The 15,064-nt window shown below is 33.2% G+C and overlaps 1 protein-coding gene across 1 annotated transcript; it reads left to right on the top strand.

Moving 5' to 3' along the window:
* Positions 1-1,758: 1,758 nt before the first annotated feature.
* On the top strand, positions 1,759-13,779 carry LOC105325597 (heterochromatin protein 1-binding protein 3). The gene is made up of 11 exons (XM_011425228.4): positions 1,759-1,845; positions 3,530-3,827; positions 4,111-4,234; positions 4,425-4,589; positions 4,874-5,005; positions 5,346-5,435; positions 5,634-5,925; positions 10,260-10,446; positions 10,975-11,075; positions 11,774-11,951; positions 12,333-13,779. The coding sequence occupies exons 2-11, from the start codon at positions 3,580-3,582 to the stop codon at positions 12,547-12,549; spliced, it is 1,734 nt and encodes a 577-aa protein (XP_011423530.3). The 5' UTR covers positions 1,759-1,845; positions 3,530-3,579; the 3' UTR covers positions 12,550-13,779.
* The last annotated feature ends 1,285 nt before the right edge of the window (positions 13,780-15,064 follow it).

Raw genomic sequence — 15,064 nt, 5'->3', positions numbered from 1 at the left:
TTTCTGTGTACTTACTAAAATCAGATATTTTAATTTGTTCTAGAATAGATTTGGTTTTCGCATATAGAATAACAATTTTAATGTTAATCATTGATTAGGACATCACTCTGCGTGATCTGATCAGTCTCACACTTCCCACAGAAAAATGATTTCTTTGAGTTGAACATAATTTATTGACTAATGCAAAAGGATTGGACACAAGTTCCAAATACATTACCATTACAATGTCATACAATGCCAGTTAACATTTATTACAGTTATAGTACGATTAGTACGTACACTTGATGAAATACAAATAAATCATTTGTTTTGAATGCTGTAATACTGTGCAAATATAGAATTATTTCTATAAGGGATGATGGAGTGCAGTAACCATGAACACTTGATTTAAAGTCAAAGTATAACAACCATTCGCGTAAATTCCTTGTTCATGCAAGATATTTTGCTCCCCTTGGCCCTGTCCACCTTTCTATCCAGAGTTTACTTTGCGCTGCATCCGAAAGTTCATTCCTCTTTAACGCAGCGTTATATACCGGCACTCTGGTGACAGATTGGGCACTATCTGCAGTGCAGTGACCTTCAGATGTCAAGGTCAACATGACAAAGTTATTATCTGTAAAAGTGGCAGTAAATATAATATAGCTCTTTATAATCATTATAATTTTTTTTTTCGAAGAGCACTGTATAAAAAAGATAGGAAATTTTTCAAACTGAATTCTTTGCTGAAAGGTAAAATTTTTTGTTATCGATAAGATGAGATTCTTACTAATAAATGACCATCACTGATATATCAGCGTTCAACTTATCGCATATTTTATGTTCATGGTGCAAAACGCTCATAGACATAAATAACGTTATTTATGTCTCTGAAAACGCTAAGTATTTTTTGCTAAATAGCAATGGACAGTCTTTTTCTGTGTACTTACTAAAATCAGATATTTTAATTTGTTCTAGAATAGATTTGGTTTTCGCATATAGAATAACAATTTTAATGTTAATCATTGATTAGGACATCACTCTGCGTGATCTGATCAGTCTCACACTTCCCACAGAAAAATGATTTCTTTGAGTTGAACATAATTTATTGACTAATGCAAAAGGATTGGACACAAGTTCCAAATACATTACCATTACAATGTCATACAATGCCAGTTAACATTTATTACAGTTATAGTACGATTAGTACGTACACTTGATGAAATACAAATAAATCATTTGTTTTGAATGCTGTAATACTGTGCAAATATAGAATTATTTCTATAAGGGATGATGGAGTGCAGTAACCATGAACACTTGATTTAAAGTCAAAGTATAACAACCATTCGCGTAAATTCCTTGTTCATGCAAGATATTTTGCTCCCCTTGGCCCTGTCCACCTTTCTATCCAGAGTTTACTTTGCGCTGCATCCGAAAGTTCATTCCTCTTTAACGCAGCGTTATATACCGGCACTCTGGTGACAGATTGGGCACTATCTGCAGTGCAGTGACCTTCAGATGTCAAGGTCATAACATATAATTATTTTAAAATCTTTGTCGTAATCACACTCTAACTTTTTTAATATTATCTGACTAAAGGCCCTAACGTAAACTGAGAATGACAAATATAAAGGTAATATTGAATGGACTTGGTTTGTAAGTCAAAGGTTAACTCAATGCTCATTTGCTTAACAGTACACATAAGAATAAATTATTACTGAAAACTACGTAAGTTGTGAGTCCACAGGATAATACAAATAATTTTTAGCCTATGCGACATTTATCGGAACGAGTTGTTTGAGACTGTGCAATTATTGATGACGTAGTAAACAACGCAAGAGAGTGCACATATTTTTTCATCCATCATTGGTTTGTATTTTGTTTTGAATGCATCCAACATATCTTTATAGCGCGAACGCAAGCAATAGCATTTGTTTGCAAATATATTGTTACTAATAAATTGGCCTTTTGCATTTAACAATAAGTGTCTATAAAAAAAATTCGCCAAGACTTGTCATCTAATACGACCAATGCGAGCATGAATTAATTTATGCAGTGATGCATCATATTGTAAAATCAAAACAGATATATTATTTAGAATGAGGATTTGATTAAAACATTCAATTATTTGCCACGCAATTCATAATGCAAACATTTTTATTTACACATTTATGTCAAGGCTAGGCTCAAATGTTGACACACACCATAAGTGGCCTTCACCTTTGATCAAAACTCATACAGCCTTGAAGACTGTTTCAGGTGAAAGGTGATGGCTGTTGGTATATTTCGTTATTTTTAAAGTCTGATCATAGGCATAATAGATATTATGCAATGTAACATCGTCTCCTTTTTTCATTCAGTTCTTCATAATTAATCAGTAAGGTCATGGTCAGATCTGCTTGCACTGAATGTGGCAGTTCTAAAACGAGTGATATTTTTAAGTTCTCTATTTTGTTCTCAGAGAGTAAGACCTCTCTCGGTCTAAAAAGTGATCTGGATCTTGCTGTGATGCAGCACTGATGCTTCATATTTAATATTAAAAAAAAATATGGATCAAGTTTGAGTCATGTAGAGTCGTCAGGTGATTTCAATTTGGCTCGGTATCGGGTGCGTTCGCCCTATCCACATGTTCGCCTTAGTCCGTTCGCTCTAGGTCCCTTCGCTCTAATTATCGTTCGCCCAAATAATCGTTCGCCCAGATAATCGTTCGCCTTAAACCTCGTTCGCTCCATGTTTATAAATAAACCATATTATAAGTTATTTCATTTACTATTAACTTAAAAGTTGTTAACTTTTACTAATTATTAGTATAAAATATGTTTTTCCTTCATAAAAAAAGACGTAATTGGTATAATTGTAAGATTTTATTGCCGTAAATTGTCGATAACCGTCTTCTTGTTTTTATAATGATTCGCTTGGTGTTTTTTAAACAACTAAAGAATTTGAGACTTTAATTGGCTCATTCAGAAGCTTAGCAGATGACTATCACCTATTCTATTTTGAAAGAATTTACATAACAAAATCCTTTGATCTATAAATGAGATATATACGGAAATGGAACATATAACTGTATTAAACTACTGTCAACCATGGTGATTATTATGTAGAAGTAGAAAGGGCGGTATTGTTTTCATTAATTATATATGTATCTTTCAAATTGACCAGAATTCACAAAAATATATGAATTAATTAATCCTATACTGCAGTATAAAATTAAGGGGAACGGACACAGTGTGAACGGCGTCAAGAGCGAACGGACCTAGGGCGAACGAAAACTAGAGCGAACGGCGTCAAGGGCGAACGCGTTTTAGAGCGAACGAACAGCCAATCATTTGGCTCGTCAGTTTAAGATGTTATAATAACCATAATATATACCTGTTTGTTATCAATGCACATGTATTGACAAAACCGAGGTGTGATTATAAGAGAACAGTAAACTAGTAAAAGTACAGGTTCCATAGTGAATTAACTCCTGTGATATACAAGTCTTTGTTTATTGTATGTGGATATGAAGAATACTTTTTTGATCAGGAGTGCTCTGATTTGTTTCCAGGAAACTGTTGCACAGCAAAGTTAAACGATATCTACAGCTGGTGATTAAATATGCCAGCAATCAAACTCAAGAAAAAAACTCAGGAGTATTTGTTGGAAAAGAAGAGAGAGAAGGAAGCTAAAGAAGCTGCTGCCCCCACACAGACAACAGTGACCACCAGTACACCAACCCCACCACCAAAGAAGAAGAAGGAAGCCCGCCTCCCTCAGACACCCCCTGCATATCTGAATGAAAATGACATTCTGTTTGAGAAGCGCAAAAGGACGATTCCAGTTGTGGAGCAGAAGTGCCAGGACTGGTAACTGCTGGATAACTTACAGTTTTATTACACAGATTTAGTCCTTACATGAGATCAATTTTCGAATGTAACTACGGTATTAAACATTGAATGTGTTATTTTGTCTTGAACTTGATACATTACTGGACTGATGAATCAAAGGAATATATATACACAATGTTTTAAGAGATTAACCACATTTGTTTATGTTTCATCTTATCTTAATTTCTTGTAAAATGTGAAAAAAAATAGTATTAAACGTGAATACCTAGTACATGTATATATATACATCTTAATTTTGCAGGATTATGGACAATTTTGAAAAAAAAGAAGATGTTTATGTAAATATAAACAAGATGTATGAATATTACACAGAATCCATTCTAGAGAACTCTGGAAATGTTGCGGATTTAAGTCTGTTCCACAGGGTAGGACTTATAGTATCCTTCTCACCTTGTATCTTAAAATGATTTTATTTTAATTAAATTATTATTATTAGAAGAATGTGTGAGACCTGCGATCATTTCTGTTTCTCATTATTTTATGTTAAATTGGTTTCCTATTTGTGTTATAGTTGCAACTCCAGGACTTAGTTAATTCATTTTTTCATTTTTCCAGATCATTCGTGATAAACTTGGGAAATTTTATGGAGTAAAGGAAATGTCTCCACTCAATGGATTAGTTAAAGAGTTGAAACCCAAAGAGAAGAAGGTCCAGGGAGAGACACTCAGTCTCAAGTTAAAGGACATACTGAATGAGGTCATCACTGGTGTTGGCAATCCCGTATCCTTTGACCTAACTATCAATAAAAAAAATCTAGCAATAGCGAAATCTAGCTCAACAACTGAAGAATAAACATGAAACTGTATTCAATATTCTTTATTTCTTTCCTCTTTGCAGTGTGAAATGTTTTTTCTGTTATATAGTAATAATATTATACAAAACACTTTTTGCGAAGGGAATACATATACTTTTTAATAAGCAGTGTAATGGCAGGTAACATATGTACTTATTAACTAATACATTAAATCCTAACCCTAATCTTATGTTTTCCTGAATGTAGAAAGAATAAAGGTGTCAGATTTTTCAACCTAAAACAGTTAGTTGGATCCAAATATCCAGCACTGCAGCTGGAAACCCATCCTAACAAGTTACTGAATGCCCTGGAGAGAGGAATCAGATTCGGAAACATCATTCTGGTAAGAACAGTTACTTGTGCGTGTAGTGACTTGAAATTAACTATTTCCTTGTGTTTGAAACTTTTGGAGTATACACATGTATAATTGTACATATTTACATAGGAAGGATTTATTAGATGATAAAATATATGACTCCAGGACTTGAGTTCACTGTATTATGAGTCTGTATGATGAAAAGATTATTAAATTAAAAAATGATTATTGTTGACGAAGAGTTACATGTGTATTTCATTATTTGTTCTGTTTATCTACCAGTACAATCAGAGTGTGTTGAAAACATTTGTCTATGGGGAGAATCACCTTTGTTTATCATGTGTGTTATTTGTTTGTTTCTTTATAGGTGAAAGGAACAGGGAGATGTGGATTTTATAGAGTTCCAGGAGAGAGCACAGCGGAAGAAGATAAACCAAAACCGAAAATAAAGAAAAATGTAAAGCAGAAATTTACTCCTAGTTTAAATATTTCTCAAATAATGTTTAGCTGATAACATTTAAAACAATGTTAAGAACATAATACCGGGTATACATGTATCATATATCTTCATGAAGAAGGACAAAAGTCATATGTTTAATAGCATGTATTCCCTGAAACATACAAAATTTTGAATGTGCGTTTATGTGCTTTTAAGAAAGGTGAAGTGGAAGAAGATGGAAAAGAAAATGAAAATGGTGAAGCATCAGAAAGTGCTAAGGTCATAGAAGAAAATATAGAAAAACCAAAAGGGAAGAGCAGGAAAAAGTCTGGAAAAACCAGTGAGAAGTCTGCTGATGATGAGGAAATGACCCCAGAGGGAGGAGACAAAGAAGAGCCCAAAAAGAGGGGGAGGAAAAGGAAGTCGGGGGAGATGGAGGAGAGTAAAGGAGAGGAACAGAATTCAGAGGAATCACAGGAAGGCAAAAAGAAAAGACAGAAAAAGAGTGGTAACAGGCTTAATCTATATTAGCAATAAGAATACGATCTCATTGCGAGTAACAAGTAGGTCTTTCGTGCGATTTATTTAAAAAGGATACAATAAAATATATCGATACAAATAAAGAATTAACACCCCCTCCCCACACACACAGTTTCAGATAATGAATAAAAATCTCTAATTACGTCAGAAATGGATGTGACTATGATTTTTTCAAAGATATATTGTTACAATCAACAACTATGCTTCTATAATGCAGTACAAAATCTTTATTGTTTTCAAGTTCTTTGTAATATACTTTACAAGCTGACCCTCTGAAAATCGTTAAATTGTTAATATCTCAAGACTGGAAGTAATGTCATTATTACAAAAAATTTGCAATAAGGTTCAGATCAATGTCTAACAGGTCTGAAAATTTTATGTAAATCGGTTAAGTAGTTCTTGAGAAATCGCATACACTAAATATGTAAGGAAAAAAATAAAGAAACTGAAAGAAAACGATTAGGTCTTCCATTGGAAACCTTTTAATCATATATTAATTCTTTATTTAAGTATGAACAAACTAAAACTAAAACTAAAACGAGGTGATGAGCAATTAGGGATGAACATGTATAGACTTTTCTGGAACAATGATGTTCATGTTTCCCCAAAAAGGCTATTTTCAGTTCGTGCTACTGTTACCTTATTATACCCCCGCAAACGAAGTTTAGGGGGGTATATTGGTTTCACCCTGTCCGTCTGTCCGTCTGTCTGTCCGTCCGTCTGTCCGTCTGTCCGTCTGTCCGTCTGTCTGTAGACGCAACTTTGTCCCCCCTATAGAATTTTTTATTACTGCATGGAACAGTTTGAAAATTTGTACATATGTTGAACACCATCTGAAGATGTGCACCTGCAATTTTTTTTAAGATCAGACAAGATTTAATGATTTTATGACAGTTTTCATTTTCCTTATTCTATATATTGTACACTAATGTTGAAAAGTAAGGGAGGTAATCCTTACAGATTTTATTAATTAATTAATAGAAAACACTCTAAAATATATTTATATAAATACATCCAGATGGAGTTTTTTGTCTTTATGTCTTAATTTATAAAAAAAAAATTATTTTTTATAAGTATTCTATCAACTGACAATGCAAAGTTTTTGTTTGTCAATGATAAATTCTTAGGAGCTAATGAGAACATCAAAGACAAGTGTGGCTGAATTCATTTGTCCCAAGGGAGCCATTATCTGAGCCATGGTTCAGATGGAGCATGTGTTTAGGGGAAATTGATAATCTGTAAAATGGGTGATGGTTTTGGGGCTATTTTAAAACTGTTTCATGTAAACCAAAAGGTCTATCATTATATGGAAATAAATAATATAATTATTAATAAAGAAGTTAAACTATTTTTAGAGGTTGTTTAAATTTATTTGTCAAGTAATTTGATGAAGTGACCCTATTGGGCATTAATTTAAATGAAATTCAAAATTACTGATATGATTGTAGTGTTTTGGCAATTTTAAAATTGTTTGTAATATTAAATTTTCTTTTTTACATATTTTTACATAGTATGGTAATTATGGTAATGTTTTGGGAGTTTATTAAATTTAACAAGCTCATCAAAGAAAATCATAGTCCTATGGGATCAATTTTCTGATATGGAGTTCAATTGTGCCATAGGAGAAAGTGAGGAAAATTTGAAACAACTAATTGCATCTGTCAAGACTCTTATTAGAAAGATATTGAAAGTTTTATCAACAGAAGAGCATTGCTTGGCTACCGTTATTTCTATTCACTGCAAAGGGAGGGGTTATTGTCATTTTGTTGGTTTTTCTTTAAATCAATTAAATTAAAAAAATATATCATCAAATACATACATTTGTAAATGTATTACTGTTATAGATATGTATTTACAGTGAAATTCTGACAATTTTGATTTTAATTTTTCTTTGTTAACTATTTTTTTTTTTTTTACAATTCTAGAATTTTTTTTTGGTATGTGTTCCAAACCTTAATTATTATTCAATTCAATTATTTGTCCCATTTGAAATTAGCCTAGCGGGGGTATTAGTCCCATTAGGACAGTTCTAGTTTTAAATAGACAAGAGTAAGGATATCATACATGAAAAATGCATCACATTTATAATACATGATTGTAATTCTTAACAGCAAAACAATCGGTGTCTTTATCGTATGTATAGCTTTAGAATTTGCTGAATGGCCTTTTTGCAAAATATTCCCCCAATTTAGATCCTCCTAGAAATTTGAAACTCCGGTATGATTTTTAAAGCCAAGTATTATTAGTTTAAAAAGCTCTTATGCACTTTTCTCCAGGAAGTTGAAGAAAAAACCTCTAATTGGTCATATCTCTTGAAGCTGTATCTTTAAAGCTTTGATCAGACCCAAAATTAGTAGTGTTTTGTTTCTCAGACACTGATGCAATAGGTCAAAGTCTACCACATTAATTACCGGTCACTGTAATTTTATTGCCAACTTGAAAAGGGAAATATTTTACTTGTTCCTTTTCACAAATTTTTAGCTCACCTGAGCTGAAAGCTCAAGTGAGCTTTTCTGATCACATTTTGCCTGTCATCCGTCTGTCTGTCCGTCCGTAAACTTTTCACATTTTCAACATCTTCTCAAGAACTACTGGGCCGATTTCAACAAAACTTGGCACAAATCATCCTTAGGCAAAGGGGGTTCAAAGTTGTGAAAATTAAGGGCCACACCCTTTTTCAAAGGGAGATAATTAGAAATTTTCAAAAATATTCTTCTCAAGAACCATTAAGCCAGGAAAGCTGAAACTTGTGTGGAAGCATCCTCAGGTAGTGTAGATTCAAAGTTGTAAAAATCATGGCCCCCGGGGGTAGGGTGGGGCCCCAATGGGGGGTCAAATTTTAACATAGGCAGATATAGAGTAAATATTTAAAAATCTTCTTCTCAGAAACTAATCAGCCAGATGATTCTTTATAATTGTGAAGACTTTGGGCCCAGGACAATTCTTCGGCCTCACAAGAAGGTTCAGAGTTTGATGTAGGTTTATATCCCAATAATCCCATATATAAACAATTGTTAAGGATCTTTTTGAGAACTGCAATACTCAACATGTGATAGTGCTGAAACGAATACCATAAATCAGTATTCGAATATCGTGAGTGCTATTCGTATTCGAATATTCGTAGACGTCATAGACAATGTATTAAGCATATATAATAGTTTGTATTACTAAGTGGGTGTATGTGTAGACTGCTTAAACATGTCAGTTCGAAGTTGACACTTAATGCATGAGTATCCATTGAATTGGGTGCACATTTAATTTTTAAGCAAATAATAATAAACTGATTTTTTAAAAATCTCCATCAACTACAATCAAAAGATTTATTACTTCTTTAATAATATACTGCAGTCCTGACTCTTGGATGATAGAGATACGTTACTTCGTAAGTCAGTCCAAATATTTCCGCCATGTTTGATATAGTATTAAACAGAAAACTGATAACGCTTATAACTCCGGAAATCTTCTGTTTATTTAAAAAAACAAAACAAATTATATCGAGGTATCTTTTAAAAAAAACTTTCGATGTACCTTTCGATATTAATTCTCCGTAGCTCACACTCGTTCAAACAGTTAAGCAACTTTTTTCATCAGCGTCTGACATGAATTGAAAAATCCAGAATGTTTGTCTTCGTTCGATGTAAACCCTGCTTTTACTTTCAAGGTAAACAAGCATGGCGGAAGAGTCTATTAGTGGGTTAAGTAATAGACTCAACCAAGTATGGCAGTCATAGATGGCTTTATATTTACTTTCGTTCCGAGTAAAATGAAATAACACGATGCTGCATAGTTTACAGTGCTTGATATGGGTGTTTAACATGTGATCGAATATTCGAATGCTAAATATACATTCGAATATTAGAAATTTACTATTCATTCGCGAATATTCGAACATTCGTTTCAGCACTAACATGTGATATGACTATAAAATCATCCTGTTAGAAAGGGGACTAATGATTATAAACATAAGAATATCCAGGGGGAAAAATGGATTTTATTTATACAGGATCTACATGTATTATTGTACATTTTCCAGATAGTTTGTATTATGACCTCATTAAGCTGATTTTATCATACCTATTGTTCCTCAGGTGAGCGATATGGCCCATGGGCCTCTTGTTAAATAGATACCCTCATGACTTGGTGATAAAGAAGAACATAAGCATTAAATTCTGCTGCATTAAATTTTGAAGTTGTTAGCCTGAGAAACTAATTTAATGTACATTGTATTATGGTCTTATGTTGTTGCTGTTTATGTTGGAATCTTTATTGAGTTTGTAACTTTGTCATTATCTTGATAAACAGGAAGACCTAAACGAAAGTTTGTGTTGAGCAAGTTTTCATCAGAGGCGGAAAAACATGGGAATCCATCCCGCATAGAGGATGTCTTCCCCATGGCTCTCACCTACATGAGTGATCCCAAAGAGGCGTCCATCAGAAAGATCAGCAAATACATGGAAAAATATTACCCAGAAGTGGACACAGATGCCACGTATGTGTAGAAATACATGTAAATTGTGTTGTTCATATTGAAATACACATGATTGTATTAATATACATGTATGAAGGAAGTAAGATATTAGGGAGTGAGGAATTTAAAGATTGCTTTAACAAAGTATAACTTGCCATAAGCATTTACACTCATATTAACTCTACTTAAGTTACATGTATGTAATTTGTACAATCTTGCTGAGTGGGGACATGTTGAAAGGATGTATTAAGAGAATCAGTTTCCATTTTAATTACCCGAAAATAGGAAGAGCTTTTTGAATCATTTGTACCATTGATGATTAGTTGGGTCGTAAAATCTTGGCAGAATCTCTTATTGGCAAGAACATAAGTTATTCATTGGAATGGTATGAAAAGTAGCACAGAAGTTTGAAGAAACAATTTGCTTTTGTGTTTTTTTTAAGTCACCATTGTAGATGATTCATATAAGATTTATCAGAATCCTTCATGAAGTCGAGTTAGTTAATTTTAATATATGAAAGATGTTTTGCAGTTTAATAATAATTTTCAGACTAAAGAAGGCGCTAGAGAAAGGTGAATCAGATGACATGTGGCAGGCTGTTGGCGGGCAGACATACCGCCTTTTACTGGAGGAGTTTAATCCAGGATACTGTAAGACTGGTGTTGTCATAGCTCAGCTTCAAACTCATGAGTCAGCTACTAACATACAACTCAACCACAAACTCACAATTCAAAAACAAACTCACAAGTAAGCTACCAACCCACAACTCAACCACAATCTCACAATTCAACAACAAACTCGGAGGTCAGCTTTAAACCAACAAGGCAACAACATTCTAACAATTCAGATACAAACTCACAAATTAGCAGGATTTTTATTATTAACAATCAGCTAAAAACTCACAACTTAACAAAATCTCAGATTTCAGCCACAAACTAAGTCTTGTAAAACCACAAAATCAGTTAAAAACCCACAACTCAACCACAAACACACATTTTAGCTTCAAACTCACAAGTCATCTACAACTTTGAAGTCAGCTACAAACTTACAACTCGGCCACAAACTTTAATTTTCATCTACAAACTTGTAAGTTGCCATCAACCCCAAGTCAAAAACAAACTAATCACCTACATACTTACAAGTCACTGATATTGTTATTTCCTCTAATGTATTAAGGAAGAATCTATAATCCTTCTGAAAAAATTTGCTGTTTTTCAGAATCTGATCTCTCAGTGGATTTGAAGTTTGACTTGATTGCTTGTTTAGATAAAACCATTTCATGCTAGAACTACTGAGTCCTAAAGGGAGTGGCTTGCAGATTTTTATCATGTTGGTTTTTTGTTTGCAGCCAGCGATATTGAAGACATGATAAGTCAAGCCATCATGGCGACCCATGAACCTAAAACAGCCTCAGGAAAGATGATTAAAAAGTATATTCTACAATACCATGAGAATTTTATGATAGATAAAAGGCCACATTTATTCAAAAAAGCCTTAGAGAAAGCGTGCTCCAAAAACATTATCAGGTCAGTACAGACACAGAGAGGTTAAATAATATATTTATGTCTGTTCTTTGATTTAAACATATTTTTATTGTATTAATTTACAATTGGGATTGGGCACAGGTTCTGAAACTTAGATCGCCTGGTTTAATGTGAAATTTATTTGTTCAGTTTGACAGGATATTTTATGTACTACACAAGTTAAAAGAAAATAACAGTCTGCTTTGAATAAGTGTAAGAAACTACCATGTCATTCTCTGAAGATCTTAGATTCAAAATGTTTGATTAAAAAAGTACATCATAATATTTAAAGTTTTGAAGGTTTAAAATAATTCTTTGTTTTAGTTATGAATGGAATATTGAATAAACTGCAATAAAGTCAGCAGTATCTACTTACATTTACAGGCAGGTGTCGGGGCTAGGAAGTGGCGGATCATTTCAACTCGTGAAACCCTTTGTGCCCTCCCCAGCCATTCTGGCAGGTGAGGTAGAGGATAAAGCTGATCGAGTGGACTTTGAGATTGTGAATGATGAGTACGATGAGATCTATGTTGTTCGCAAAACCAAATCTGGTCGAGGGGGTGGTATGAAGGAGCGGAAAGCCCCTGTCTCCAGAAAGTAGCCATTTTGGATCCTGATATTTTTACTTCTGTTAGCAACATACAACAGAGCTTTATACCGTACTGTAAAATTGTCTCTTTCTAGAGACAGGATGTGGGGAATCTTTATCAACAACAGATGTTGTTGACAGTTCAAACAATTTCATTGTTAAAGAAAACTTATTTTATTTGTTATGTTGCTTTTGTTGTGAATTTTATAAAAGGCCACAGGGTGGCTTGGACTTTAATAACTTTGTGAGTACATGCATTTTATGAGACATGTACTTATTTGTGTTGCATAAGAATTTTTCTTCGAAAGAAAGCCAAAAAAGTAAAAATTATAATGCTGAATAACTTCACTACGCTTCCATATCAATTATAATGAGTTGGAGAGTATTTTACCAGGTACATGCTTCAGGTGCAAGTATACTGGTTATGTGTTTGTTAAAAAAAACCTCATGGTATTTTAGATGATTTTTCCAAAACTTCCTATCCAACCCAAATTGTGCTTGAGTAGTAGTTGATGTTGAAAACCAGAGATAGAATAACTGATTTTTCACTGGAGCCAGTAAATTGTTTGTCATTGGTGCATTTGTTAAAAACTCCAATGACAGTTATCCCTATATAAGCTGTGGGTTTTGTTAATTAACATATTTCATTAGATTAATTGTACATATAGATATTTTGTTGTGAGAATATGTGGAACATATTGTTTTGATAAGTTTTACTTGAATGCTTTAAATCATCAGTTGTCTATGGTAACTGTGCAATATGATTTAGGGCTAAGTTTTGATTACTTTTTGCTTTGATATACATGTACATGTATGCATACCTTATTGAGCCTGGTACATGGGAAATCACCATGTGCAGATCTATACCTGTATTGTTCTTAATTCATTATTCTACATTTACAGAGAAACACTGTATATAAAAGGCAGCTTAAACATCAAGGATAAAAGTATTTTTACAATTTGTAGTTCTCATGTCTGCTCATGTACTTGTTGCTTTTCTATAATTCGTATGTAAACAGCTGCGGAACATTGTTCACAATATTGTCAGTGAATCAATGGATCTCTGACCTTGACACTGGTTACCATGAAATAATGCTATACATTTAATAATGCATCAGGTTTGTTGTTACATTACAGTGTTTGTGTGCTTATGAATGTTGTATTTCTTCATGTTAAGTTCATAACATTTGTTCATAGATATGCCTTGTAGAAAAAATACAGATATAAACATAGAAACCCTCAGTTGATTTTTGTTTTCTATGTATATTTTTTATAGCCTTATCATCTACATGTAAGTCTCTATTTGCTGGTATAGAGATGTACAGTGCCAAATTCCTTTTGATTTACATCTACATACTGTATACAGGGAAATATTTGCCCCATTTTATTTTTTGTCCCTTTTACCTAAGTTGTCAGCAGGCAAATTTTAAATTGGGGGAACTCTAGTGTCTCGAATATTATCTCTTAAACACAACTTTGTTTGGACAAATTAAGACTGGCGAAATCATTTGTGAGTGAAAATGGTTGAAAAAAAAGGTATATACAGAAGTCTTCATTAAAATGTATGTTATCTGTATGAAAACTTACAGTGCAGTAACACTTTTTGTGGTGATATCTACCTGTATTAAGTGTAACGGGATAGGAAAAAAATGACGGACCAAACCAGGATTCAAACCTGGGCCCCCTGAATCTCTAGACAGGTGCTCTACCAACTGAGCTATCTGGCGCCGGTATTCGAACTGGTCTGACTGTCACAATATTATTTATAATTTTTATACATGTATAAGGATATCACCTGAATGGACACGTACAATGCCATACTGCTTCTAAATGGCCATTGACAGGGATATACATGACTAATCTGTGTAAAAACATGCAATGCTACGTTCTTTCAAGAAACAGTTTGTATGTACCTGGTATTAAGTCATACAGTAGAATACTACTTCCATAACAAGTCTTACCAAGATAGACTGTATGTGATACTCTTCCAAGTCTATTTACACACACATATAAACTAAATGAAAACACAATACCTATGTCCTTCTGTGCTCTAGTCACATGTATGTAATCTGTATGAAAACATACTGTACCATGTTCTAAGTCACTATTTACTTGTGTTATATAACCTTTAATCAAACGGCTGGATGGTCTTGGCTATTTTTAAATTACATTTATCTCCCATTATACAATGACCTAAAGTATTTGGATTTTTCTTTGCCAACAATAGTTAATATCTATATAATTTCTTGTTTGTCAGACATTGTCCATTGAAAAAAGAAAGAGCGAGCGAGCGATTAAATAATAAAATTATTATTTCTTGTAGCCAAAATTTTTAGTTGGTACATAAATTTGTGCAGACAGTTATATTGTTTTCTAATTGTTTCTGATTTATAAATTAAAGCTATTTAAAATGTGAAAAAGGGCGGAAATAGAACAGAAAACAGTGCAGAATTTCCTGGATGCAGGAAATTGATAATAATATTATTAGGTCACCCGAGTCACTCATTTTACATTTTTATCTTCTTGA

This window comes from Magallana gigas, chromosome 7, assembly GCF_963853765.1.
Source record: "Magallana gigas chromosome 7, xbMagGiga1.1, whole genome shotgun sequence".
Taxonomy (NCBI): Eukaryota; Metazoa; Mollusca; class Bivalvia; order Ostreida; family Ostreidae; genus Magallana; species Magallana gigas.
This window is presented reverse-complemented; position numbering and strand designations above follow the sequence as displayed.

Excerpts from the sequence above, each read along its gene's own strand:
- LOC105325597 (XM_011425228.4), top strand. The coding sequence starts at position 3,580 with ATGCCAGCAATCAAACTCAAGAAAAAAACTCAGGAGTATTTGTTGGAA. Across the intron at positions 5,436-5,633 it reads AACCGAAAATAAAGAAAAAT|AAAGGTGAAGTGGAAGAAGA; the intron begins GTAAAGCAGAAA and ends TGTGCTTTTAAG. Across the intron at positions 10,447-10,974 it reads GAAGTGGACACAGATGCCAC|ACTAAAGAAGGCGCTAGAGA; the intron begins GTATGTGTAGAA and ends AATAATTTTCAG.